The 27,167-nt window shown below is 36.6% G+C and overlaps 1 protein-coding gene across 10 annotated transcripts in view; it reads left to right on the plus strand.

Annotated features, from left to right (window-relative positions):
- The first annotated feature begins 698 nt into the window (after nucleotides 1–698).
- LOC121729954 (neuropathy target esterase sws) overlaps nucleotides 699–27,167 on the plus strand; it is a 47,379-nt gene continuing 20,910 nt past the window's right edge. For 4 of the 10 annotated variants that reach the window (XM_042118704.1, XM_042118705.1, XM_042118707.1 and 1 more), the window contains exons 1-17: nucleotides 699–898; nucleotides 3,554–3,635; nucleotides 3,835–4,040; nucleotides 11,075–11,261; nucleotides 14,775–14,920; nucleotides 17,501–17,629; nucleotides 17,986–18,066; nucleotides 18,575–18,685; nucleotides 19,237–19,344; nucleotides 19,953–20,045; nucleotides 20,385–20,516; nucleotides 21,024–21,062; nucleotides 21,770–21,866; nucleotides 22,953–23,161; nucleotides 24,711–24,866; nucleotides 25,301–25,457; nucleotides 26,199–26,354. In XM_042118704.1, coding sequence (XP_041974638.1) covers nucleotides 797–898; nucleotides 3,554–3,635; nucleotides 3,835–4,040; nucleotides 11,075–11,261; nucleotides 14,775–14,920; nucleotides 17,501–17,629; nucleotides 17,986–18,066; nucleotides 18,575–18,685; nucleotides 19,237–19,344; nucleotides 19,953–20,045; nucleotides 20,385–20,516; nucleotides 21,024–21,062; nucleotides 21,770–21,866; nucleotides 22,953–23,161; nucleotides 24,711–24,866; nucleotides 25,301–25,457; nucleotides 26,199–26,354 — 2,191 coding nt within the window. In that variant the 5' untranslated portion in view covers nucleotides 699–796. The remainder of the gene's footprint in view (nucleotides 899–3,553; nucleotides 3,636–3,834; nucleotides 4,041–11,074; nucleotides 11,262–14,774; nucleotides 14,921–17,500; nucleotides 17,630–17,985; nucleotides 18,067–18,574; nucleotides 18,686–19,236; nucleotides 19,345–19,952; nucleotides 20,046–20,384; nucleotides 20,517–21,023; nucleotides 21,063–21,769; nucleotides 21,867–22,952; nucleotides 23,162–24,710; nucleotides 24,867–25,300; nucleotides 25,458–26,198; nucleotides 26,355–27,167) is intronic. The other 6 variants (XM_042118708.1, XM_042118709.1, XM_042118710.1 and 3 more) reach the window with 3 other exon arrangements.

Here is a 27,167-nt window from a genome sequence, read left to right on the forward strand (position 1 = left end):
TATTATTGCGCCATTCGCTAGTATTGCCATTTATAAAACATTTCTCCAAAGTGATTAATGATTATAATATAAACGATAAAATCCAGGAAAGGTTAGATTTTCAAGGTTTTATTGTTTTCTCATACATTTCTTTAAATTATGAAAGAATATAATAAAATATAACAGTTTCCTTAAGTTTGTCACATACGATTACTTTCTAGAACTGATTCCTTACAAATATTAGCAACACTATAAATTGATGCAATAATACAGAGTGTTTTTTTGTGATTTTTTCTTACCTTCTACCCTCATTAACTTTTTTCTCCCATGATTTAGAGATTTTTCGTCGTACAATAAAGTGTTCAACTTTTCAAGCCCTTTCCTTTGATATATGTCTCAACGTGCTACAGCTTGGGTACGGGTCCCATACAAAAATATTCCCCTTCTTCTTTCCCGAGAGTCAGCCGATCGCTCCACGGGATCGCTCCATAGTGGATGCACTTGGGATGCACCCAATATTCTATTTTTCGACGCTTTCTTTGGTATTTTATAGCGAGTGCAACCACCACAGCCGTCTCGAGAGGCTGGCAGTCGGGCATACAGTCGGGTAATAAAGTATAATAAACATCAATAATTATAAGAGAAAAACAATGTTTTTATTGCTCTGTGGAGAAAAATAATATAAAATATATATTCTTCATAGAATAGCAACACAGATATTATCGCGAAAATCGGAAGCGAAACGACCATGTTCGACGAAGTTCCACAAAAACAAAAATAATTTAATAAGAGTGCTTCTAAATTACTACAATTTACAATGGACGTTTTTGGACTATTTAATAATTTAAAAGATAAAGAAGATATGTTCGCTATTCAGACCTGGACATCCGAATGGTCAAATAGTTTTCAGGACAATCAAGTGAGTAACATTTTGTTAATTCTAATACGACTATTGTTGTCAGTAGTAATTGAAAATCAGTATTTTATTAATGAAAAACAAACTGTACGTTTATTATGAAGTTATAAATTGCAAGATGTTCAAGTATTTTCCGCAATAGCAATCAATATCCTTGAGATAGCTTCGCAGTTTTAGTTCCGGATTTTTCAATGGTAAAAAACAAAGTAAATCACATTTAAATTCCTTGCTGAGTATTCGCATAATTCTTTTTTGCTAGGATTATATTAATTTTCTATTGGTTCAAATAAAGGTAAGTTTATTTAATATTTATGTTATAAAAAAAGTATAAAAGAATAATAAAAGTTCTTAAAGAAAACCTCCACTTTTTATTTCATTTTTTCATAGTATGGTTTGTGACAAATTTTAATTATGTAAGTACCTAGCAATAGGCAATAACCCACGCAGGTAAATAATAGCACAGCAGCCATTTTTACTTCCATCATTTATATGCATGGGTTCTAAATTAGGTATATAGGTAGTGTAATTCTATTTATCTATGAGTTTAGTTCAGTTCAGCCCTATTTTAGCACATAAGTAACTATATGTCTGGTCTTAAATCTCTATCTTCCGAATGCTACATTGCTACCCGAGGCTGACTGAATGAAGTTTGAGAAACTCAATTTTGCTCACATTAGCCTTGGGAGGGAAGATCGGACTAAAAAATGCCAAAAAAATAATAATTACCTGTCTTTGCCACACCACGCAAAATTACAGGACGATTTTGTGGTATGTTTTTTTCAATTTAAGACCGGATATTTTCCTTTTGTGTACTCTAATGCCACAGCTTCAAGGGCGAAATTAAGCAGTAGTCCAAACTTTGGCTTTGCCAGGTTTTAAAGTAGTCAAGAAAACTATTGTGTCCCTTTGAAGACGTGTCTCACATAATCTACAGCGTATATCGAATTAAACGAAAAGTGACCAGATTATTTGTTTTATTTCTAATAACTTCCTCTAGCAGTCCATTTGTAAAATAGTTATAGGAAATGATAAAAGCAATGTTTTTTAACACGGTCCGAACTCGACAAAAAAGCGTCCGATCTTAGGCGACCCTACCTTACAGCCTCTAGATAGAAGCGTGATAGTGAAAATTTAGCATGAATTAATATTAACTGCAATGTGTATAATTTTTTTTACGACAAGTTTAAGAACATGACAGTGGGTACTTAGCACTAGACCATCTAATGCTAAGTACCCACATATGGTTTTGCTCGATAGTTTTACTTGAAGTCGAGCAAAAACCACCGTGTGGACCGCAAAACTCACAGCTGACACAGATGGCTCGCATCGAGCCAGTTTGAATGCTCGAATCGAGCTGGATTGACAAATTTTTGACACAGTTCTCTCTCTTAGTTTTTATTAGTCGTAGCTAATTTCCTTCGAAACGGAGTAAAACTATCGAGCAACACTGAATGAGCCGTGGTTTTTACTCTTCGTGATTGCTTGATCGAGCAAAACCGTATGTGCGTACTTACACTAAATATATAATTTGAAATAATTTCTTATCACATTATTTTTATTATAAATATTTAGATTATTTAGTCTTATCTATTAAAACGATAGTTTGATGCGATTCCTTTATCTCCACAAAATATAATCTGAATGTCATAACATGGCACATTTTAGTAAGATATAATGTAAGTAATAAGTTTATAATAAGATTACAAAATATGATTTCGACAACAGGTCTTGTAAAATATCATTGTTCCACATAATATTATAAATAGAAAGTAAAATTAAGAAAGAAACATATATAGCTATACATGTAGTATGGTTATGATATTATGATTTCAAAATGTGTCATGCTCATGACTAGACATCGGATTATATGCACGATCAAAGTGCCGAAATATGTATGCAAATATGCACGAAAAAATTGCCGAAATATGCACAAAATATGCACAATCAAAAGTCACTTATTATAAAAATGTATTCTTTTTGAAAGAGTTTTCCGGTGTTGCTCATAATAAATGCACAAATTTTCATAATTCCATTAAATCCAGGACTTTTTCTTCTTTCCCTACTTACAATCTTAGTGCCCATGGAAGTTAATTACTGACTTTATTCAATTTTTTTCAAATGTGGCCAACTACAAAGAAACATTTTGTTTCTAGAAGGATATTGTACTTCGGGTAGTCTTTAAACGGCGGAAGTCTTTAAATTGCGGAAGTCTTTAAACAAGGGTAGGCTACAAATTTGAAGGGTTTTGATCTATCATACCTCTGTTTCGTGGCCTCGGTGTGTATTATGATAGCTAGTTTGGAAACTACGAGGGCATAATATGGCCGAAATATGCACTATCAACAAAAAAATGCCAAAATATGCACTATCGCCTAAAAAGCCCCATTATATGTATTTGAATATGGAAGTATGCAAATGCATATAATCCGATGTCTACTCATGACTCATGAATTTCCAAAAAATAAAATTTTAGGAATATTAAATTGAAATTTATTATTTTTGTATTTTTGCAAGAATAAATTATTAAAATCAGGATATTATAAGTGGGTAGAAAATTTTAATTTATTGCGAACATTTAAATGTTTATTTACATAATAGTATGGCATATTTACATGCCAATTTGTATAAAAATTGTAATTTAAATTATTTTTTTTTCAGTTGCTGTGGTCCTTTGGAGGTTGCTTGCTGGTTTCCTTTCTAGTTGTATGCTTCTACTATTACAAAAGATGGAGGGCAAAAGGTAAGTCTTTTGATTTCTTACATGAAAAAAATACCTAAAGTGCAAAGTATAATAAAAATGATAGAAAATTCTGAGAACAACTATTTGTATTGTGATCCATTTTTTTATGGACCTCAGAAGTATTCTTGAGTTCTCAACTCTGCATACAGAGTTTTAACAAAAACAAACAAGCTAACAGAACTTGGCTTATTCTCTCTAGAACTTACTGGCCCCCTTGGCACGGCATCAATGGAGCCAGCCAAGCGGTTCCGGAAGCGGGACAAGATGCTGTTCTACGGGCGACGGATGCTCAGGAAGGTGAAGTCCATCTCCAACTCCGGGCAGGGGAGGAAGAGGAGGGCAGTCATGAGGTTCGCCAGGAAACTGCTGCAGTTGAAGAAGGATACGGCACCTGAACAGCTTAAGGTAAATATAGGCCGTAAGAGTTGTGTGATGTTGAAGTTCAGAGAAGTTGATTCATAGGCAGACGGGGGACCTAGGTAATATGGTCGTGTTATGTCAAACCCATAAAGTTATATACCTAGCGGAATAGAGAAACAAAGGCCTGAGCAAGAGAGATGTCACTATCAGTAGCATTGCGTGGTAAAAAGAGACGTGTGATACATGACAGCAGCACTCCTTTTTTGACGTCCAGTCGGCACGTGCCGCACGTTGACAATTTAATCGTATAGAATTCATGTTCAATCATGCTTGTGTAAGTGTATACGCACATATATTTTTCACACAGATGAAAACAAATTTTGGTTTCGTTTGACAGCTTGAGATTGTTGTTCTGTTCCGCTAGGTATATTAACTTTATGGTCAAACCCAGCCGACAGATCACGGTTAGCATTGAATTGATATAGCCCATCCAAATGACGTAGGCCGTCCGTCAACTCGATCATCGATGGTACAATGTTTTTTATGAAAATTAGTATGCAGCATATATGCATATTAGCTATGGTTGGTATCAAAAGCGTAGCGTGCCTTCGTGAGGCCCTTATAAAATTTGTTTGGGAAGGTACTTCACGCACGTAATAGGGGCCACAGTGGCCCAGAACATACGGCGGTAGCTACGCCCCTGGTTGGTGGTAAGTTGTAAGACAAGGCATGAAGTCATTTATTGTGTCATCGCAGTCAATATTCTGGTAGGTATACAAAATGCGAGAACCGTACATTCTTCCAAAAATATATATTTTACTAGCTGTCCCGGCGAACTTCGTGTCACTTTGTAACCTTGCCCGGACTTCAAGGATTATTTTAAGACTAAAATTAGCAGAATTGCTCCAGCCGTTATCGAGTTATAGCGTTACTAACATAATTAGAAATCTATACTAATATTATAAATGCGAAAGTATCTCTGTCTGTCTGTCTGTCTGTCTGTCTGTCTGTCTGTCTGTCTCGCTTTCACGCCAAAACTACTGAACCGATTGCAATGAAATTTTGTACACAGTTATTCTAGGGTCTGAGAAAGGACATAGGCTACATTTTGATGTGGGAAAATATCTTATTTCCATGAAAATATCGATGAAAATTACTTCGCATTGCGCGTGGCCAGCGCTCATCCCGGGGGTCCTGGGTTCGAGTCCCGCAGGCGGAACAAAAAGTTTTCAATGTTCCTGGGTCTTGGATGTGTATTAAAATAATATTTCAAAAATCTTAAATATATTTTATGTATAATATTATAAAAAACTAATATTATAAATGCGAAAGTATCTCTGTCTGTCTGTCTGTCTGTCTGTCTGTCTGTCTGTCTGTCTGTCTGTCTGTCTCGCTTTCACGCCAAAACTACTGAACCGATTGCAATGAAATTTTGTACACAGTTATTCTAGAGTCTGAGAAAGGACATAGGCTACATTTTGATGTGGGAAAATATCTTATTTCCATGAAAATATCGATGAAAATTACTTCGCATTGCGCGTGGCCAGCGCTCATCCCGGGGGTCCTGGGTTCGAGTCCCGCAGGCGGAACAAAAAGTTTTCAATGTTCCTGGGTCTTGGATGTGTATTAAAATAATATTTCAAAAATCTTAAATATATTTTATGTATAATATTATAAAAAATCCAGAAATATATCGACGCGATGCAATGAACATTTTAGTTCTAATACGATTCAACAGATGGCGCTTTTTTTTTACTTCGTTGTAACATAGAACTAATCATACTTATTAGTTATTATGTTTTTGTTTATAGTTTTTAATACGTTAGAATATTATGTTTAATAATATTATCACTTGCTATAATAATAATCAATCTATCTGATCTTATAGAACTCCTACTGCATTTCTAAGGAGTTCGAGTGTGTTGTGTTGGCCTATATTCCATCCAGAAAATATTTTTACATTTTAATCTATACTAATATTATAAATGCGAAAGTATCTCTGTCTGTCTGTCTGTCTGTCTGTCTGTCTCGCTTTCACGCCAAAACTACTGAACCGATTGCAATGAAATTTTGTACACAGTTATTCTAGAGTCTGAGAAAGGACATAGGCTACATTTTAATGTGGGAAAATATCTTATTTCCATGAAAATATCGATGAAAATTACTTCGCATTGCGCGTGGCCAGCGCTCATCCCGGGGGTCCTGGGTTCGAGTCCCGCAGGCGGAACAAAAAGTTTTCAATGTTCCTGGGTCTTGGATGTGTATTAAAATAATATTTCAAAAATCTTAAATATATTTTATGTATAATATTATAAAAAATCCAGAAATATATCGACGCGATGCAATGAACATTTTAGTTCTAATACGATTCAACAGATGGCGCTTTTTTTTTACTTCGTTGTAACATAGAACTAATCATACTTATTAGTTATTATGTTTTTGTTTATAGTTTTTAATACGTTAGAATATTATGTTTAATAATATTATCACTTGCTATAATAATAATCAATCTATCTGATCTTATAGAACTCCTACTGCATTTCTAAGGAGTTCGAGTGTGTTGTGTTGGCCTATATTCCATCCAGAAAATATTTTTACATTTTAATTCTAATATATGAAAACAGATGGCGCTTTATTTTTTACTTCATTATTATAACAGAACTAATCATACCTACTTTATTATATATTATTGTTTTTATTCATAACTAGCTGTTGCCCGCGACTTCGTCCGCGTGGACTTTAGTTTATAGTGCGCGGTGTCAACAAAATTTGTGTCAAATTTAAAAACTTTTTAAAACCCTGGTAAGTGGTACCCCTCTTAGGGCCGCGCAGCGCGCTACACCGGAATGGCAGCGCTGAAAGTGCTCGCCTCGCCGCTGCCATTCCGGTGTAGCGCGGCCCTTAATTAATCAAAATACCCAAAAACAGCTGTGCAGTGTGCACATAATCTGTACTAATATTATGAATGCGAAAGTATCTCTGTCTGTCTGTCTGTCTGTCAGGCTCGCTTTCACGCCAAACGCCAAAACTACCGAACCGATTGTAATGAAATTTTGTATACTGATAGTCTAAAGCCTGAGAAAGGACACAAGCTACTTTTTTACTGGAAAAAAGGGTTGTAAGGGTCGTAAATTTGTTCAAAAAATTCATAATGGCGTTCATATGGCGCCGTGCGTCTTCTACATGGCGCTGACGCTTGCTCAAAAGTCTTTCTATAAGAGGTGGTATCATCTTACATTTAAGTCTCGATTTTTTTCGATTGTTATATCTATTCTACGGTATTAAATAACTCAGTACTTTATCTGTGCAGGCAGTGACGTAACCTTAAGACCAAATTTCACCAACGACTGTTAAAGTTAATGCTCGAATTAGTATCACGTTAGCTGTTTCGTTTTTCATATGAATGAAAGAGAAGACAGGATATTTTAACAAGCTGTTAACACTAACAGACGTTGGTGAAATTGGGGCTAAACCTATCAATGATAAATAGTTTATGGGTAAAGTTGTGTAATTGGGGGGCTAAATAAGCTTTAAAATTTGGCATAATACATAAAGTTTAACATACAAAAATGAAGTACTTATTGTTTGCACACTGCACAGCTGTATTGATTTAAGGGGTACCAGGGTTTTTTTATAAAAGCTTTTGACACCAATTTTGTTGACATCGCGCGCTATAAACTGAAGTCCACGCGGACGAAGTCGCGGGCAACAGCTAGTCTTAAATATATTTTATGTATAATATTATAAAAAATCCAGAAATATATCGACGCGATGCAATGAACATTTTAGTTCTAATACAATTCAACAGATGGCGCTTTTTTTTACTTCGTTGTAACATAGAACTAATCATACTTATTAGTTATTATGTTTTTGTTTATAGTTTTTAATACGTTAGAATATTATGTTTAATAATATTATCACTTGCTATAATAATAATCAATCTATCTTATCTTATAGAACTCCTACTGCATTTCTAAGGAGTTCGAGTGTGTTGTGTTGGCCTATATTCCATCCAGAAAATATATCAATGCAATCAACATTTTCATTCTAATATATGAAAACAGATGGCGCTTTATTTTTTACTTCATTATTATAACAGAACTAATCATACCTACTTTATTATATATTATTGTTTTTATTCATAACTAGCTGTTGCCCGCGACTTATAAATACTGCGAAATATACTGCGAAAGTGTCTCTGTCTATCTGTCTGTCTGTCTGCCTGTCTGTCTCGCTTTCACGCCAAAACTACTGAATAGATTGCAATGAAATTTTGTACACAGTTATTCTAGAGTCTGAGAAAGGACATAGGCTACATTTTGATGTGGGAAAATATCTTATTTCCATGAAAATATCGATGAAAATTACTTCGCATTGCGCGTGGCCAGCGCTCATCCCGGGGGTCCTGGGTTCGAGTCCCGCAGGCGGAACAAAAAGTTTTCAATGTTCCTGGGTCTTGGATGTGTATTAAAATAATATTTCAAAAATCTTAAATATATTTTATGTATAATGTTATAAAAAATCCAGAAATATATCGACGCGATGCAATGAACATTTTAGTTCTAATACGATTCAACAGATGGCGCTTTTTTTTACTTCGTTGTAACATAGAACTAATCATACTTATTAGTTGTTATGTTTTTGTTTATAGTTTTTAATACGTTAGAATATTATGTTTAATAATGTTATCACTTGCTATAATAATAATCAATCTATCTTATCTTATAGAACTCCTACTGCATTTCTAAGGAGTTCGAGTGTGTTGTGTTGGCCTATATTCCATCCAGAAAATATATCAATGCAATCAACATTTTAATTCTAATATATGAAAACAGATGGCGCTTTTATTTTTTTTACTTCATTATTATAACAGAACTAATCATACCTACTTTATTATATATTATTGTTTTTATTCATAACTAGCTGTTGCCCGCGACTTCGTCCGCGTGGACTTTAGTTTATAGCGCGCGGTGTCAACAAAATTTGTATCAAATTTAAAAACTTTTTAAAACCCTGGTAAGTGGTACCCCTCTTAGGGCCGCGCAGCGCGCTACACAGGAATGGCAGCGCTGAAAGTACTTGCCTCGCCGCTGCCATTCCGGTGTAGCGCGGCCCTTAAGAGGATACAACAGCGGCTAGAGAAATGAAAAAAAAGTACGTGTAATATCTATAGCTGTCTCCCTTACCTCAAGCCTATACCGCAGAACACGATAGAGACAACTGCAGAAAATCCAGAAAATCAACGATTCGTTGTCCCCTGATTCCTTCTCCAAAACTTAACCGATTTAAGTACTTTTTTCATTAAAGATTAAAAAAAGGCTTGAGCTGTGTTCCTATGTTTTACTTTTTTTGTATAATCTAGCCAAATCTGTTTTCTGGACGTTTGAACACAGTGGAAAATCTGGCCATTTTTTTGGGTTTTTGAACGTTCATATCTTATTTAATAATTAAATTATGAAAAAAAAATAAAACATAGGGACATTGTATTAGTGGCCGTAGATATTCAGGAAAAAAAATATAACTCTACTAGCATTATCCAGGGAGGAAACAGGGGACAACGTTTGTATGGAAAAAAGGGCGGTGTGGAATCCTCTTAATTAATCAAAATACCCAAAAACAGCTGTGCAGTGTGCACATAATCTGTACTAATATTATGAATGCGAAAGTATCTCTGTCCGTCAGTCTCGCTTTCACGCCAAACGCCAAAACTACCGAACCGATTGTAATGAAATTTTGTATACTGATAGTCTAAAGCCTGAGAAAGGACATAGGCTACTTTTTTACTAGAAAAAAGGGTTGTAAGGGTCGTAAATTTGTTCAAAAAATTCATAATAGATGGCGCCTTGCGTCTTCTACATCGCGCTGACGCTTGCTCAAAAGTCTTTCTATAAGAGGTGGTATCATCTTACATTTAAGTCTCGATTTTTTTCGATTGTTATATCTATTCTACGGTATTAAATAACTCAGTACTTTATCTGTGCAGGCAGTGACGTAACCTTAATACCAAATTTCACCAACGACTGTTAAAGTTAATGCTCGAATTAGTATCACGTTAGCTGTTTCGTTTTTCATATGAATGAAAGAGAAGACAGGATATTTTAACAAGCTGTTAACACTAACAGACGTTGGTGAAATTGGGGCTAAACCTATCAATGATAAATAGTTTATGGGTAAAGTTGTGTAATTGGGGGGCTAAATAAGCTTTAAAATTTGGCATAATATATAAAGTTTAACATACAAAAATGAAGTACTTATTGTTTGCACACTGCACAGCTGTATTGATTTAATGGGTACCAGGGTTTTTTTATAAAAGCTTTTGACACCAATTTTGTTGACATCGCGCGCTATAAACTGAAGTCCACGCGGACGAAGTCGCGGGCAACAGCTAGTCCATTTTATATATATAAGATAGATGTCCTTTCCCGGGATTCGAGGTGTCTCTTCGTGGGTCTTGAGTCTTGACATTTTGTTTCTCATTACACCTTTTGGAAAACTATAAAAATCTATAAAAAAGAAATAATCGCACGAACAATGATCATTTGTGACGTTTTTGATATTGTTACATCGAAAAAAATATCGAATTCAACGACCAATTTAAACGAGTGTAAACAATGAAACAAGGTCGACTGATCGCCTTGATAAATTCCGAGCACGAAAATACCGTTTTCTTTTAATGTGTTTGTTCAATGTCCTATTGAGCAAAAATACTAGGCTTCGTTTGAAATACCTAATGGTTGTATTGCAAACTAGACGGCGCCCGTAACTCTTTGAAAGGGTTTATCTCGCAAACTACTGTAGCAATTTTTATGTTATTTGGCATAGATAAAAAGTAGATCATAGGTTAATTTTTGTGGGCTTATCTTATTTGCCTGTGAAATTTCAAATTTAGGCGGGCGAAGCCGCGTGGAACGTCTAGTTATTAATAAATAATGTGTAAGGGCCTGTTTCACCACTTCCTGATAAGTGCCGGATAGGCTATCCATCACTTAACTTGACAGAAAGAGTAATATGGAGAATCTGTTAAAAAAGTTTGCTTAATGTACTTAATTGTTTTTAAACTATCAGTACATCCTACCCAGGTCCTGGAGCCCCCAGCTGAATACCTCGAGGAGGACCTGACCAGCGACGACAGAGTTCCACCAGATGCGTTATACATGCTGCACAGCATAAGAGTCTTCGGCCACTTCGAGAAGCCCGTCTTCCTCATGCTGTGCAAGTACACCGAGATACTGAATCTGCCCGCTGGATCGTTCCTGTTTAAAGTCGGTGAGTGTGTGCGATGCAGGAATATGTCTCTAATTGTGGGTACCGCCACAAGTGAGTACACTAGGCTGGCCAAAAAAAAGAACATGTCCTTTAAATTAAAACTTGTATTAAGATTTTAGGTAAGTCCCGCTCTTTCCGTCTGAAATCTTACTTTTTAGGGTTCCGTACCCAAAGGGTACAACGGGACCCTATTACTAAGACTTCGTTGTCTGTCTGTCCGTCTGTCTGTCTCCAGGCTGTATCTCAAAAACCGCTATAGCTAGACTCTGAAATTTTAACGGATTGTGTATTTCTGTTGCCGCTATAACCACAAATACTAAAAACAAAATAAAATTAATAATTAAGGGGGCTTCCATACAAGAAAAGTGATTTTTTGGCCTTTATTGCTCGATTTCAATAATGGTAATAAGTAGACACTTGCAATTCTTATAAAATCCTTAATTGTATATGTACTTTAATAATTAATAATAATATTAAAATAAAATTAAGGGGGGCTCCCATACAAAAACACAATTTGTGGCTTATTTTTGCATAATATCATAATAAGTAATTATTATAATTATTTGCATTAATTACATTATTGTTCTAATAACGTGACGCCGCGTTAAAGTAAAAAACCGTGTTGGATATGTTTAGATTGCTTGTTTTCTATGAGAGGCCGGCCCGGCCTCTCATAGAAAACAAGAAATGAAACAGCAAGATAACAAGAAATGGAATCATTGCTGAGAAAAATCGATATCGCTACAGCCAAATTATCAAGGAGTCGCCTTAAGAGGCCCTTAGCACATTCAGTGTATCATTATTCATTATCTACAAAAAATATATAAAAAGTATCTTATTTAAGACTTTAAACTACATACTTTTATTTCATATTTCATAAAAATCCGTTTTGTAGTTTTGTGTGAAAAAGTAACGAGTACAGGCAAACTGTAGTCATCATTTTTTTTTATTAAATAAGGGGGCAAACGAGCAAACGGGTCACCTGATGGAAAGCAACTTCCGTCGCCCATGGACACTAGCAGCATCAGAAGTGCTGCAGGTGCGTTGCCGGCCTTTTAAGAGGGAATAGGGTAATAGGGGAGGGTAGGGAAGGGAATAGGGGAGGGTTAGGGTAGAAAATAGGAGAGGGTAGGGAAGGGTATTGGGCCTTCGGTAAACTCACTCATTTGGCGAAACACAGCGCAAACGCTGTTTCACGCCGGTTTTCTATGAGCCCGTGGTATTTCTCCGGTCGAGCCGGCCCATTCGTGCCGAAGCATGGCTCTCCCACGTCACAATTCATTTGATATAACACGTTTGCCTCTTTTCATTTCTATGTGACCATGATAAAGTGTTCTTATCATAAAGTATGATGAATTTAAAGTAACCTTCATATTGATATCAATATGTAGGTTACAACGGGTTAGGTAGGTTGTACTTTAAATTTATTCTACGTTATACTATTGTGATACCTTCATGTCAACAAAAAGGTATAAAAACCATTATCACTTTAGTTTTGAAATGTACGTGACATTTTTCTAATGTTATTTATAGAGGTGTACTTAACTATGCGTGACCTCTTTCAACGTAATGACTGATTAAAATTAATAAACAACTAATAAGTAACAACACATGTGTACAACTTTACATTAGAAGGCAAGCAACTATGTATTACTCGGATCTCGCAAAAGGCTATTTTAGTATTTTATTTTCCACTAGATGTCCAGCCTACTTAGCATACGCCAACGAGATATCTCACTCTCGAGATAATTAATTTTTGACATTATGAGACTCGTCTCATAATGTCAAAATCTCGACATTATCTCGACCAAACTCTATAAAAATGCGTTATTTCGATGATAGATCTACGCGAGAAAAAATTTTTGTCATGCTAGGGTGAATAGAGATGAAGAGACAAACCATCAAACATCGAGAAAACATGTAGAGTGAGATATCTCGTTGGCGTATGCTAGGTAGGTTGGTGAACTTTGTATCACTTTCTTCCTATTATAAACCTTCCCTTTTAGTCTAAAGGGATCCAACATTTTTTGGTCGCGTACTAGGTAATATCTATATATTAATACGTGAGAGAAAAACTTTGTAACCATTTTTACGAAAAATGGGGAAACGTAGGTGCATGAAATTTCGCACAGTTATAGTTTATATGGTGAAGGAGTGCATCGAGCTAATATTAATTTAAAATGATGCTTTTATCATATATATTTTTAACAAATAAAACGTTACACACACTGCGACACTACTACTAGGAAAAATGACAGATTTTTGAGTGACAAGCCTATACATATGAATTATACTCTTTTATTTATAATTGAAGTCTGTTGACAACAAGTTGACAAATTGAAAATAGATTATTGTTTTTTTTTATTTAATTTTAGATACTATTAATTAGACAATGCTTAAACGGCCATTCTGAGATCAGCTGAGTCCCAGAGACAAGAATTGAAAAAAGCTATGATGAAGTCAATATCTTTTTACAAAATATAGGTAGTAGTCCTAATGTCGTTAGTTATGTCGAATTTCGACCATTGGGCGATCTCTAGTGATATTAATTATATAAAGTATGGTATCTTTAAAGGCGGAGTGTTAGTAATAAAATTTTGTTTTAATAAAATGCAATCAGCGCAAACCGTTAAAAAATCAATCAAAATGTTTTATTTTGAAGATTATGATCATATTTTAATCAACAACAATAACTATCTTGAATAGCCATAGATAAAAATTGAAAGTCGGACATCATCTTAATAATAATAAATTAAATGCGAATCCATTAATTTACGAGTTTTTTTTATGAAATAACGGGGCAAACGAGCAAACGGGTCACCTGATGGAAAGCAACTACCGTCGCTCATGGACACCCGCAGCATCAGAAGAGCTGCAGGTGCGTTGCCGGCCTTTTAAAAGGGAATAGGATAATAGGGGAGGGTAAGGAAGGGAATAGGGTAGGGGATTGGGCCTCCGGTAAACTCACTCACTCGGCGAAACATAGCGCAAGCGCTGTTTCACGCCAGTTTTCTGTGAGAACGTGGTATTTCTCCGGTCGAGCCGGCCCATTCGTGCCGAAGCACGGCTCTCCCTTAGTAAAATAATAATTTATTCTAATTTGTATTAATTATTCATTATTGTGATAACCATAGTTATTACTTATTAGTTATTATAATCTTAAATTTGTGCGAATACATTTAGCATGAATAAAGACATTTAAAGAATAACTAGAACAAAATAATAATGTAAAATATTTTCTGGAAAAATGTCTTGTCCCTATTCGATTACTTATGTGTTTTCCCCATAATATGTCGAATTAAAATAAAATATTAAGTATATTATTTATCTTTCTTGAATTGTCACTCGCTGCACTGAACAAATATTCTGTTATTGTTTGTTTAAACGGTATACGTCATTAGAGAGGAGATGTATCTAATTCTTCTAAAGTTGAAAGCCACGCGACACACGAGAACACACTGCGAACTTATCCCTTTATCTCTCTCTTAACATCTCCCATCTCTCTCACTCCAGGCGACACGGACGAGAATGTGTACGTGGTGCAGACGGGGCGCGTGAACGTGTACATCACTAACCCGGACGGCGGCAGTCTGTCGCTCAAGGTGGTGCGAGCGGGCGAGAGTGTGACGTCACTGCTCAGCTTCACTGATGTGCTCACGGTGAGTAGTATGAGTGGGTCAAAAGTAATGCCGAATGGTTCTTGTATACTTACTACAAACGAGCGCTGCCAGTTCTATGAGCTTGCTCTCTCGGTTTCGCGTGTGTAGATCTCGAACAAAAGCCAGGGGGCTAAGCGAGCGGATTTCCGGCAGAGCGGGCGCGCAGCGAATACGTCGCGGCTGCGCACCGAAAACGTCGCGAACACGTGACGAATATGCAGTGACGGATTAAGACTATGTCATGCCCTAAGCAATCCATACCTGTGGGCCCCCCTATCTGTATGTCAACAATAGAATCAGTCTTTAAGCCTTTACCGCCAAAAACATTAGTTTTTTCCTAGAAACTTTTTTTGGTGTGGTTTTTGGTGACGTGAAAGTGAGATGTGAACGTGCCCTAAGGACGGATTTTTGTGCTTCCTCTGGTGCCCCCTCAGACGTGATGCCCTAGGCAATTGCTTAATTTGATTAAGGGTTAATCCGCCACTGCGAATATGCAACGTTTTTGTCGCGGGTGTTGTAGCGAATCTATAAAGCACAGAACGCTGCTATATCAGACGTATTCGCGAGGCATCCGCAGCAGGTTCGTTTCACGTCCGCTTCGTATTCGTTGCGTGTCCGTTCCGCCCTGAAGCTGCTCGCCAACCGCCCCGAAGCTGCTCGCCAACCGCTAGTATGACAAGGCTCTTAAAGTCAGGATTAGTTGTAAACCTGTCGCTAAAAGAATCTGCTTTGTGTGTAACAGCCTGAGTGGTGAAAATAAACTACTGTAACGTGCTTTTAGGCTTCAGTCTCGAAATCAGCGGGCAGCGGGGCGGGAGCGACGGCGGCGCGTCCAATGTATAGATGTATATGGATAAGCCGTCTAGATGCCGCTCGCCGCTCACCGTGCCGCTGTTTTTGAAAACCGGTCCATATAAATCTATATACATACGCGCCGTTCCCGCCCTGTTGCCTGCTGATTTCGAGACTGAAGCCTTATGGTAAGACCGAATTAAGAGACACAACGCTGCAGAGACGCGATACATATATCCTTTGTATGAAATCCTTAGAGCTGAGCCTGCAATATTAAGATATACACTATAAGGCTGGTATAAATAGTCAGTACTTAAGATGCGACCCGGTCTCAAGACGCGGTTCGGCTCTGTGATTGGTCCAAATTTTTACAGCCAACCAACCACAGAGCCTGAACCGTGTCTTGAGACCGAGATGCATCTTGAGTACTGACTATTTATACGGGCCTAAGAGCCGCATACACATATAAAATATTCGTTTCTGGTATTTTTGAAAGTAATCGTAAACATATAGTAATTATTGTAAACAATAATTATTGTGGTATAAACGAACTTTTGTGCTTACACGTCGAATAAATGCACATTTTACTTGCACAATATTATGTTTGTATTTTATCCTTTTTGGGTAGCAATTGGTGAGTTTAAAAATTGTCATATTCATCTGTGTGTTGCTTTTGTTTTCTATGGTTAGGACGACATTGATTCAGACATTTTTCTGCACTGTTTGTATTATTTGGCACTCCGTCTTTGTAATCACAATTTAATATTCAAAAGAGTTCTAACCTTTTTGTATGGAGCGTGGCATACCTAAAGTTATTTTCGTGTACACCTATGAAACATATTATGTCAATCGACAGAGAAAATAATTAGAAATAACAAATACTATTTGACAAAATGTCGTAATTGATATACTTTTAGAAATATTTTAGGTTGTATAACTAAAATGTTATTTATTTTACATTTTCAAACTGAAATAACTCAGAAAGTATATCATTTACTACATTTTGTCAAAGAGTATTTATTGTTTGCAAGCTTCTTCTCCATTGATTGGTGTATGTTGCAAAGGTGTACACCAAAATACGACATTTTATCTGTACTTGTAAGTTTAGCTATGCCAATAAGGTTCGTTGTTCTTTGTAAGAAACGGTTTTTTGCTGTAGCACTGGTTGCACCATTTTTATTCACTTTTTTCATTTTGCACTTTCCAGTGGTTTGCTGGCTGTTTTATTCGATGAGAGGCTTTGTATCTGTTGGATAATTTTTAACGAAAGAAGTATTTTTAAGGGGCTTTACAAGGACGTATATCGGATTTTGTCAGAGTATTATTGATGTCGATTTTTTTCAGAGCGCAGGATGGAGTCTGGTCCGCAAAAAATTTCTTGGCGGTCGATCATTAGAGGCGCGTTAAGTACCAAGATTGGTTCTGGTTGGGTTTTTCTTAGCTTTTAGCGGGCATTTTTATTGGTTTTGAAGGCTCTATAATTTCATCTATAAAGGCGATAAAAAATTATATTTAATTTACTTTTCATTCTGTTAGGTGCAGTTGCTATTTAATTATTCATGGCTGCAACTGTTGTGTTTCCTTCAATGTACTTTTAAATGAAGATCGACACATAAATACGTCATAACTATTTAGAGTGCGTACGGTAGGGAAATTGTGCGTCGTGACGTAAATGTGTACGCACTTTGTTACGTGTACTTTCTGTGTCGATCTTTACCTATCTTGGGTGTTTGTTTTGGGGGCAATTATAATTTATGTGCTTTTACTAATACAGATTTTCTATTGTAGGGCCATTCTCAACCGTACAAGACAGTGAATGCTAAGGCGTTGGAAGATTCTCAAGTGATAAAGCTGCCGATGCGAGCTTTCCAAGAGGTGTTCAAGGAGTATCCGGATATATTCGTCAGAGTTATACAGGTAATATGTTCTATGGTTATTATTATTGCCTTATTATGTAACCAGCATTTTATCCACGGCTTCACCCGCGAAAAAAGGTAAGTAGTAATTTGAACAACTTTTTAACACAAGAAAAAATAATTTTGAAAAATATTTTTCTGTGGATACGTTTATCATAAGAAGGAAGGTGTGCAAACACTTTTCTATCTTTATCTAAGAGTTTGGCCTGACAGTTGGTCAAGCCGGCAAACAGCTTAGGCTTTTCTAAACATAAAATTGCCAAATATAATTTTATAGCTAAAATCAATAAAAAATCTACTTTTACTGTATATCTCACAGCTTAAAATACAAATTAATTAACTTTTGTGTGTTTTCAGATAATCATGGTGCGACTCCAGCGAGTAACATTTACCGCGCTACATCAGTACTTAGGCTTGAGTGCTGAACTTGTAAACCCTGTAAGTAGAATATTTTGCACTAGCAACACTATAATTTAATTTTGAAAGAAATGAAAAAAGCCAGGAAGAAACCAGTTTCATTACTCATTGATCTGTGGAGCTATTTGGAATTGTTATATTTCGCCTGAAAAACTTACCACTTAATTATTGATCTACCCTGGAGTCTGGGCTCGTACCACGAAACCGTTTTGAGACTCGAACAATCGAACGAGAATGTCGCGTCCTACTCTAACAAACGTGAAACTACGTTGTTAGAGCGGGAACCAGCATTCTCGTTCGTTTGTTTGAGTCTCAAAACGGTTTCATGGTACGGGCCCTGGACGCGAAGTCTGTACTCTATTAGCTGTCGTGCCTTGGAAGTTATTGAACCGAACTCGAATTTTGATTTGTGATTTATTAGGACCCGATTGAAAATATTTTCAATTACTTCCTGGCCATATTTTGAGTCTAGACGTAAACGTTCGGGCCTTTTAGATATTATTGAGCCCTTGCCTGTCTATTGTTACAGGGTCGTGAGCGCCGGAGACCGACGACAGTGGCGTCATCTCCCGGCAAGACACCCAAGACGTTAGCGGAACAAACGCCGCACCCGTCTGAGAAGAGCTTGACAGACCATTTGGTGAGATTCTTGTGTATTTGTATATTCAGTGAAATGTCGGTGGCTTGGGGTCATAGAACTCCAGCCATTGGGCCTTCACTTGCCTCTTACATTTGAAAATCGTCATCCTAATCCCTACCTTTAATTATGTAGGAATGTTAATAACAAAATATGTTTACCGTGCAGCTTCGTTTTAGGGATTTTTGTTATTAATATTTGCAAGGTTGTAAATTGTTATTTTCCCCAAGTATGTAAAGTATGTTGTAAATTAGGTTGTTGACACCGCATTAGATACTATGTATTCCATTCCAAGTCGGAGGAGCAGGTAGAAATTCGTACTTTGACCTGTAACTACTCGTCTCTTTCACTCGCACTCTTATATTCCGCCTGCGAATGAGACAAGTAGCGATAGGGCAACGTATGAACTTCCACGAGCTGTACGACCGAACTATACATAATATAGTTAGGTTAACGATCCTAATGAAGTAGTGTAAACATTCACCTTTACCGTGTGTAAATGTGTAAATATACTGTTTTATCATACTTGTCATAAAACTGTTTTACCATCCCAGCCATGTCCCATACTAACACAGGAGGGCGCAGCGGCGTCGTCGCCGATACACATTCCGCGCAAGCCCAAACCTGACATGGTGCCTGACGTCACGTCTAACACGCCCCAGGTAAATCATACCTCATTATTAATATTATTTATTTATTCATTACGGTACAGTTACATACCACAGAATAACAATGTACAGTACACCACAGAATAACATTAATAACACAGGGAATTTGGACTGAGGTCCAAATACAACTACACCAGCATTGATGGTAACAATATCAGCATAAAGGTTTACTAGTGAAAGACAAGGAAAACACAAAACAAAATAAAACTAATAAACTATAACTAGATAAAAACTCGCCACAATAAGAACAAAGTATTAAAAATAATATCCTAAAGTAGGTAATACTATGTATTCTAATTTAATATACTTACAATGATTATGGTTACTAGCTATTTGACCGAGCTTTGCTCGGTATTCGATAAAAGCCGATTCCGAGATTCCAATTGTCCATACCAAATTTCAGAAAATTCGGTTCACCGGTTTGGGCGTGAAGAGGTTACAGACAGACAGATACACTTTCGCATTTATAATATTAGTATGGATATGGATAGCCACGCTACGAGCGTTATTTATAATTGCGTTGATGATTACGCAGTAGTAGACTGCAGAAAAAAAGGGGAATAATGTAAAAATAAATTGTTGACATTTTAAATACTTTTCAGCTTCCGGATGTGCAAGCCACTGGTTCCTTCCAAAGACAAAAAGAGGGCTCTTTCAAGAAGTACAGCCAAGCCAACGAGAATCTCGATGAAATTGTAAGTGTCATTGATAATGCCTATTAAAGACAAAATACAGTCTATTAAAAAATAATATTATTAAATTATTACAAAAAAATACTTACTTAGATTTTTGTGGTAAGTATTTAATTTGGAGATTAAGAATTAAAAATTTAAGTTGAATATAAAGCATATAAAGAAAAAGGAAACTTCTGTTCAAAAACATTGGAAACGGCCTCACAAAAGTATTTTTATACTCACACATAAAATTTATTAACACAATTTAATTGAAAAAATAAAAAAAAAAAGTTTATTTTTTATTTTTTTAATTATTTCATATTAAAAAAATAAAAAAACATTAATTTTTATTTATTTCAGTCTCTACAGAAGATAGCAACTGAGGCGTTTGTAAAAGAGCTAGGGTTGGAGAACGACAGCCTAATAAAGGACAGCGTGCAAGTGCGAGACCTGCCCGCTGGTACTTATATCATGAAGGAGGAGAGCCATAAGGTAGATATAATATTATCAAAACTTTGGGACAATCGTGTAATTTCAGTTATTTGGTTACTCTGCAACGGCTGACGGCATCTCCATGAAATTGAGTTCTTTCATTTTTGGGCGAAACGAAAAAGTTATTAAATTAGTTCCTCTAAAAGCTTGAATGACGTTTGTTAGGTTTTTTTGACTGGTTTAAGTAACAGATAAACAGTTATTTGTATAAAACTTCCTTGGCCCTTATTTATTAGTAACATACATGGTGTATCAACCCATACAAAAGCGAAAAAAAATTGGTCTTTCAGTTCTGCTACTTTCACAGTAAACTCTCTGCGAGGAACACGTACACACCCTAAAGTATTATTGCTTAGTATTGTTATAAGTACCTTGTATATTTTATAAACAACAACTTTTATTTAATAAAGACTTAAAACGAAAAAAAAAAAATAGCTAAATCCACCAAGCCCTCATTACATCTTAAGCATACTATGCAAAGTATTAATGAATATTTTATGTCCCAAGCTATATTATAGTGTACCTGGTGAGCCTGATATAGTCCAGGTATATATCGCAGCATCCACTGTTTTTGAGTGATGTTTGATATTTTATTTCGTTGCATTTCAGATACATTAAATAGTATAATTTTCAGAGTGTTACAACTGATTTTGATTTAGTATTAGGTTTCATGAGAGTGGTTTCTGTGATCTGTGTAGAATTAAGTTCACAGCACACATATCAACTCGGAAAGGGATCGGCACCGTATCGCCTCGAGCCGTTCAATATTGTTTGTATGAAAGTACTGCAACGCACACTAAGCTAAGTAATCGCCTCGCCTCGGAAGGGGACAGCGGTCGGCGAGCCGTAAGCGAGGCGTCGCCTAGCCGTAGCCGAGTTGACGTACAGGCGCTACTGATACGCTTTGAAAATACGTGCATACGTTAGGTTGACGCCTGGTTAGTGCCTGGTTGACGGCGAGGTGAAAGGCAATACGGTGACGATCCCTTTCCGAGTTGATATGTGTGCTGTGACCTTTAGAGTGTTTAATTAAACATTTCAACACATTAAACACATGTTTAAAATCAAGTAGCTTGACACAGTGATTTATTTATGTGATATTTCATACGATTCATTGCATTTTATCACAAAACGTGCTACTAAACTCATAAACACTCGAGGGTGATTTCGTTAATGAAACCCATATTTTATTTCTTAAAATTTACTATTTTGTGCAGGTTAATGTATTTAATCCTGTAATTGTATTTTTACAGGACGTAGCGTTAGTTTATCTTCTGTCCGGCGCTCTGCTGGTCTCACAGAAGGTGGCTGAAGGAGAGGGGGAAGTACACATGTTTACTGCTTACCCAGGTTTGTACTATCAGAGAAGTTGATTCCTATGCAAATCGGGGACCTAAGTAAGTTTGGTTGCGTTACGTCAAACCCAGCTGACAGATCACAATTAACATTGAATTGACATATTCGACCAAATAACGTTGGTCTGTCAATTGCATAGGAATCAACTCCCTCGATGGTACAAATATATTATAGTCGGGGCATTTTAATAGGTCACAATTGACAGTTCATCAAAATTGCACAACGTAACCTTGTAGCGACGTGCATAAAAAATAATATTTTCGTTTTGTTATATCTGCACAATTTTTTTTTAATATCTATGGACGCTTCACACCACGTCAGTCTGGCCCAATGCTAAGTACCTGAAGGACTTGTGTTACAGGTACCAGACAACGGAAATATATTTAATACTTTTATACTATGCATATATTTAAGATTTTTATTATATCATACACATATTTAATACACATTCAGATCCGGGAACATTGAAAACTTTTTGTTCCGTCGGCGGGATTCGAACCCGCGACCCCCGGCTTGAGCTGCCACACACTCAACCAATTGAGCCACAGAGCTGTAAAAAAAAAAAATGATGAACTTTTTTCAATTACGATTACATATTTATTGTAAATATGACCAATACGAATTATTTAACGATTTGCTTTCACTGATAAACAATTCTAAACGTAATAAACAAATAATCTTAATAATTACATATTAAGTACGTCGTTACAATGTTGCGTCAGCTGACCTTTTTTCTTTTTAAACTCTAGGGATGTTACTATAAAAATCGAAAGCGAATACTCAGATGCATTGATTACTTATATTTGATTACTTATAACGTATCCCCATATATAATAACCACGCTGTGAAAAGTAACACATATTTATGTGAAATGAATAAAGATAATATCAAATTTAACAGTTTTGACAAGTGTCAAGTGTATAAATTATGTACTTGTCTTATTTTGCTCCTTGAATTTTCAAAAGAAAAAGTAATAATACGACAGGAATTCGTTTTTGGTTTTACAAATAACATATAAAATTCAAATATTGTCATCAAATATAATTCAATGTCATATATATAATATATATTATATTTCAGGCGAGGTGGAAGGCGGTCTAGCGGTGCTGACGGGCGAGCCGAGCTTCTTCTCCATCCGCGCTAAACACTTCTCGCGCATCGGCCTCCTGTCGAAAACCACGGTGTACAGTATAATGCGAGACAGACCATCTGTCGTGTTGCATATCGCGAATACTGTAGTGCGCCGACTGTCGCCGTTTGTGAGACAGGTCGACTTCGCGTTGGATTGGGTGAGTTACAGCTAGCTACCCTCCATGTAGCTCAGAGGTTCCCAAACTTATTTTGCCCACTTTGAGAACAACTTATTTAGTGCCCCCATTGTTTCAATTAAAAATGCATCCAGATGAAATACATCACCCTTTAAGCATCTACACACCGCCCCCATTTTATTTATGGGTCCCACACCGCCCCACTTTAGACCTTCAGCGCCCACAAGGGGGCGTTATCATCCACTTTTGGAAAGGCTGGTCTAGCTTCTAGAAACCAAAAATGAGATTGAAATGGCTGTAGATTTTCACGACATATTCTATAGCTATCTCACTCTAGCCATTTATTCCCGATGCCCTCCAATATTGGGGCGAAATTTTGATGTCCTCGTATCTAACAAGTACATTAAAAACAGACCGTTACCACTTACGCCGTTCCCAATATTTGATCTATCTCTGGTTTTGCCCTACTAGAGATAGGAACAGCTCACATTAGACATTAGAAATGTATATATTTTATGTCAATTGTGAGCTATTCCTATCTCTAGTAGGGCAAAACCAGAGATAGATCAAATATTGGGAACGGCCGTTAGTCAGTTCTCGCGTATCCGTATCGCGATCAGACTATAGTTATTTCATGTCAACAGCGTACAATCCTAAAAAGCTCTATCAATTTATAGTTTACTAGCTGTCCTGGCAAACGTTGTTTTGCTCATATTATTTAATTAAAGTGACTAATCACTAATATATAAGTATGGCGCCTTGGTCGTCCGACCTGGCTCTCTTCGGCATTTTCAAATATTTAAGAAAGTGTTAATAGCGTGTAATATTCTAGCTCTGAAAAGAACTAATAGATCTTAACTCCCCTCTCGCACGCAACCCCCGCCTTGATGACGCCCACTTCGGGCCGTGCAGTAGAAATCGTAACATACATAATATTTTAATTTCGCCATAACTTCAAAACCAAACGTCCAATTTTAGCCATTCAAAGACCAAATACTATCTACATAAACTGTACTTAGTGATTAAATAATTTATTTTGATAAGGATTAATAGCATGATTAAAATAAACGAGTTTAAATGTAGTCCAAAAAAATTCAAGATTTTTTTAATAACAAAATTGTTGTTGTGCCTCACTCGACATGGATAGGTATAGTGTGTCGCGGACTTTTTTGTAGATATTTATAAGATCTACAATTAATTAGAACATTTTATGGTTCTATCTTTTATAGTTTAGGCAGTGTAAGCAAAATAAGTAACTTTTCTGGTTGATTTTTTACACCGTGTCTCCGAAAAACCCAAATATCTTACGGAAACCTATTTTTTCCTAAATAAAATTTAGCCTTTGTTACTTACTAATGTAGCTTTCGAATGGTGAAATAATTAAAAAAATCGGTCCAGTAGTTTTTGAGCCTATTCATTACAATTATACAAACAAAGTTTTCCTCTTTATAATATTAGTGTAGATTTCACGACTATCAATGGGCTTTAGTTTTACCAAGTATAGCACTTTATCTTTTTGAAATTACCACTGTAATTCCCACCGTATATTAACTGGTTTAACAAATTCCAGGTGTTCCTAGAGTCCGGTCGCGCGGTGTACCGACAGGACGAGGAGTCGGGTTCGACTTTCATCGTGCTCAGCGGCCGCCTGCGCTCCGTCATCACTCACCCCAACGGCAAGAAGGAGCTGGTGGGGGAATACGGCAAAGGGGATCTTGTGGGAATTGTGAGTTGATGAAACTATAAAATTATAGCTAGTTTTTGCTAAAAATAAACACTATGTTAACTTAATATGCGTAAGTGCAGTTTTCAAAAGCTACTATTACTTTTGATTTCTGCTGTACATATACCAAACTGGGGTTTAAACTACTATATTATCAAAAACTGTTTAAGCTGAAACAAGTAAGTTTCTACGATTAAGTAGCAATAAATTCATTTTAGAAGAGTTAATTGCTAGACAGGCCGATAAACAGAAACCAATAAAAAATCCAAAGGTTTACTCTGCGATATGTTTCCATCCTATTGAAATCATGCAGGTTAAAATTTTATCATTTATTCACAGAATTTACAAACTGTTTAACTTTAAAATCAAGCATTATTTTATAAGCTATCAAAATATATAATATAACAAAAATAGTAAATACTCTTCTCCAATTTCAGGTCGAGATGGTAACCCAGACCCGTCGCAGTACGACAGTAATGGCGGTTCGTGACTCGGAGCTGGCGAAACTACCCGAGGGTCTGTTCAACGCGATCAAACTGCGCTTCCCCGTCGTCGTCACCCGGCTCATCAACTTGCTGGGACATAGGATTCTAGGTGGGCTATGCTTTAACTAGTTTTGTGCTTCTGCTAAATTAGGATTAGCGTCTAATAAAGATGCAGCGGATGGATCCAGTCCGAAACTTATCATCAAATGACTGGTGTTTAGATATTATAGGTACACATTATAAATGAATGACCTTAGGACAGTTCCTAAGTACTATCAGAGAAGTTGATTCCTATGCAGATGGGGGACCTATGTACTTTGGTCGAGTTACGTCAAACCCAGCCGACAGATCACAATTAACATTGAATTGACATGATCCGACCAAATGACGTTGGTCTCTCAACTGCCTAGAATTCAATTTCCTCGATGGTACATTCATTTATAATGTGTAACGGCAGAGACAGTTCTCAGCCGTCTTACTGTTATCTTTACTTAGTAGTCGTTTATTATAGAGTCAAAAATAAATGTTATATACTACATTCTACACTAAGCTGTGTTCTCCTTTAGGTATTTCTTTTGTATAAAAGTAGTCCGATAATTTAATACGCATTTGAAAGACTACTTTCGAAATACCATTTCGACTGGGTAACAGGAGTAATTTCTTTTGTAGCGTTAGTCATTTAATCTGAGTCACAAAATTGATTGTGTCACGTATAAAAAATAATCGCCGTATTCCATGTTCGAGCGTTACCTCTGAACACCGCTACAATGTTCGAGCGCCTGTTTTGTTCGCTTGGTACCACTGACTTGAATTATCCGAACTTACCTAAACTTACTTTAAAACTTCGCAGGTTCCTGGCAGAAACCCACTCGCAGTCTGGGCTCGCACCCGCTCGACGCGCGGCCGACTCAACACAACTTCTCCACAGTGGCGGTCGTGCCCGTCAGCGACGACGTGCCGCTCACCGCGTTCACGTACGAGTTGTACCACAGTCTTAGTGCCATCGGTATGTATATCTTCTTATATATAAAATTCTCGTGTCACAGTGTTAGTTACCGTACTCCTCCGAAACGGCTTTACTGATTTTCACCTATATGCATATTCAGTAGGTCTGAGAATCGGCTACTGGCTTACTTAATTACTTTATATTGATAAGTGCATCCGTTGAATAAATAATATAGTAAATTATTACAACTCGAGACTGACGTCGACCATTGTTTGTGCGACGGGATAGCGATGGACGTTGACATACTTATTTAGTCACTTAAATAAAATAATATGGGCGAAATACTTTATATGGCAAAACAACGTTTACCGGGACAGCTAGAATGTATCTAAATAGATATAACTAACTATAATAATTATCTAAATAGATATAACTTAAAGGTGCTCAGCTCACCCAGCCAAAACCACCGGGCCGATCGGGCTGAAATTTGGCATGCAGGTAGATGTTATGACGTAGGTATCCCCTAAGAAATGATTTTGATCAATTCTGTCCTCAAGGGGATGATAGTTTGTATGAAATTTTGTCAATTTTCAATCGATCGGGCTGAGACTTTGATACCCAGCGACCACATAACCCAATAGACGCCTAATGTTTTGATTTCTCTTAACAAATTATTGTGTCAATGTGCTGAGGTAAGCGACGCGGGGGGAGAGAGAAGAAATGCATTACGATTGGCCAATTCAAATTCACGGCATGTCATAAATCAGAACTAGTGATGGGAAGTACGAGAAGCGCTTGTCAAAAGAAATAAAAAAACAGTACATATTTATTTTTTATTCTAAAGTATAGAATGAAGAAAAGACTTATAACCTC

Source organism: Aricia agestis, chromosome 8 (assembly GCF_905147365.1).
Source record: "Aricia agestis chromosome 8, ilAriAges1.1, whole genome shotgun sequence".
In the NCBI taxonomy this organism is placed as follows: domain Eukaryota; kingdom Metazoa; phylum Arthropoda; class Insecta; order Lepidoptera; family Lycaenidae; genus Aricia; species Aricia agestis.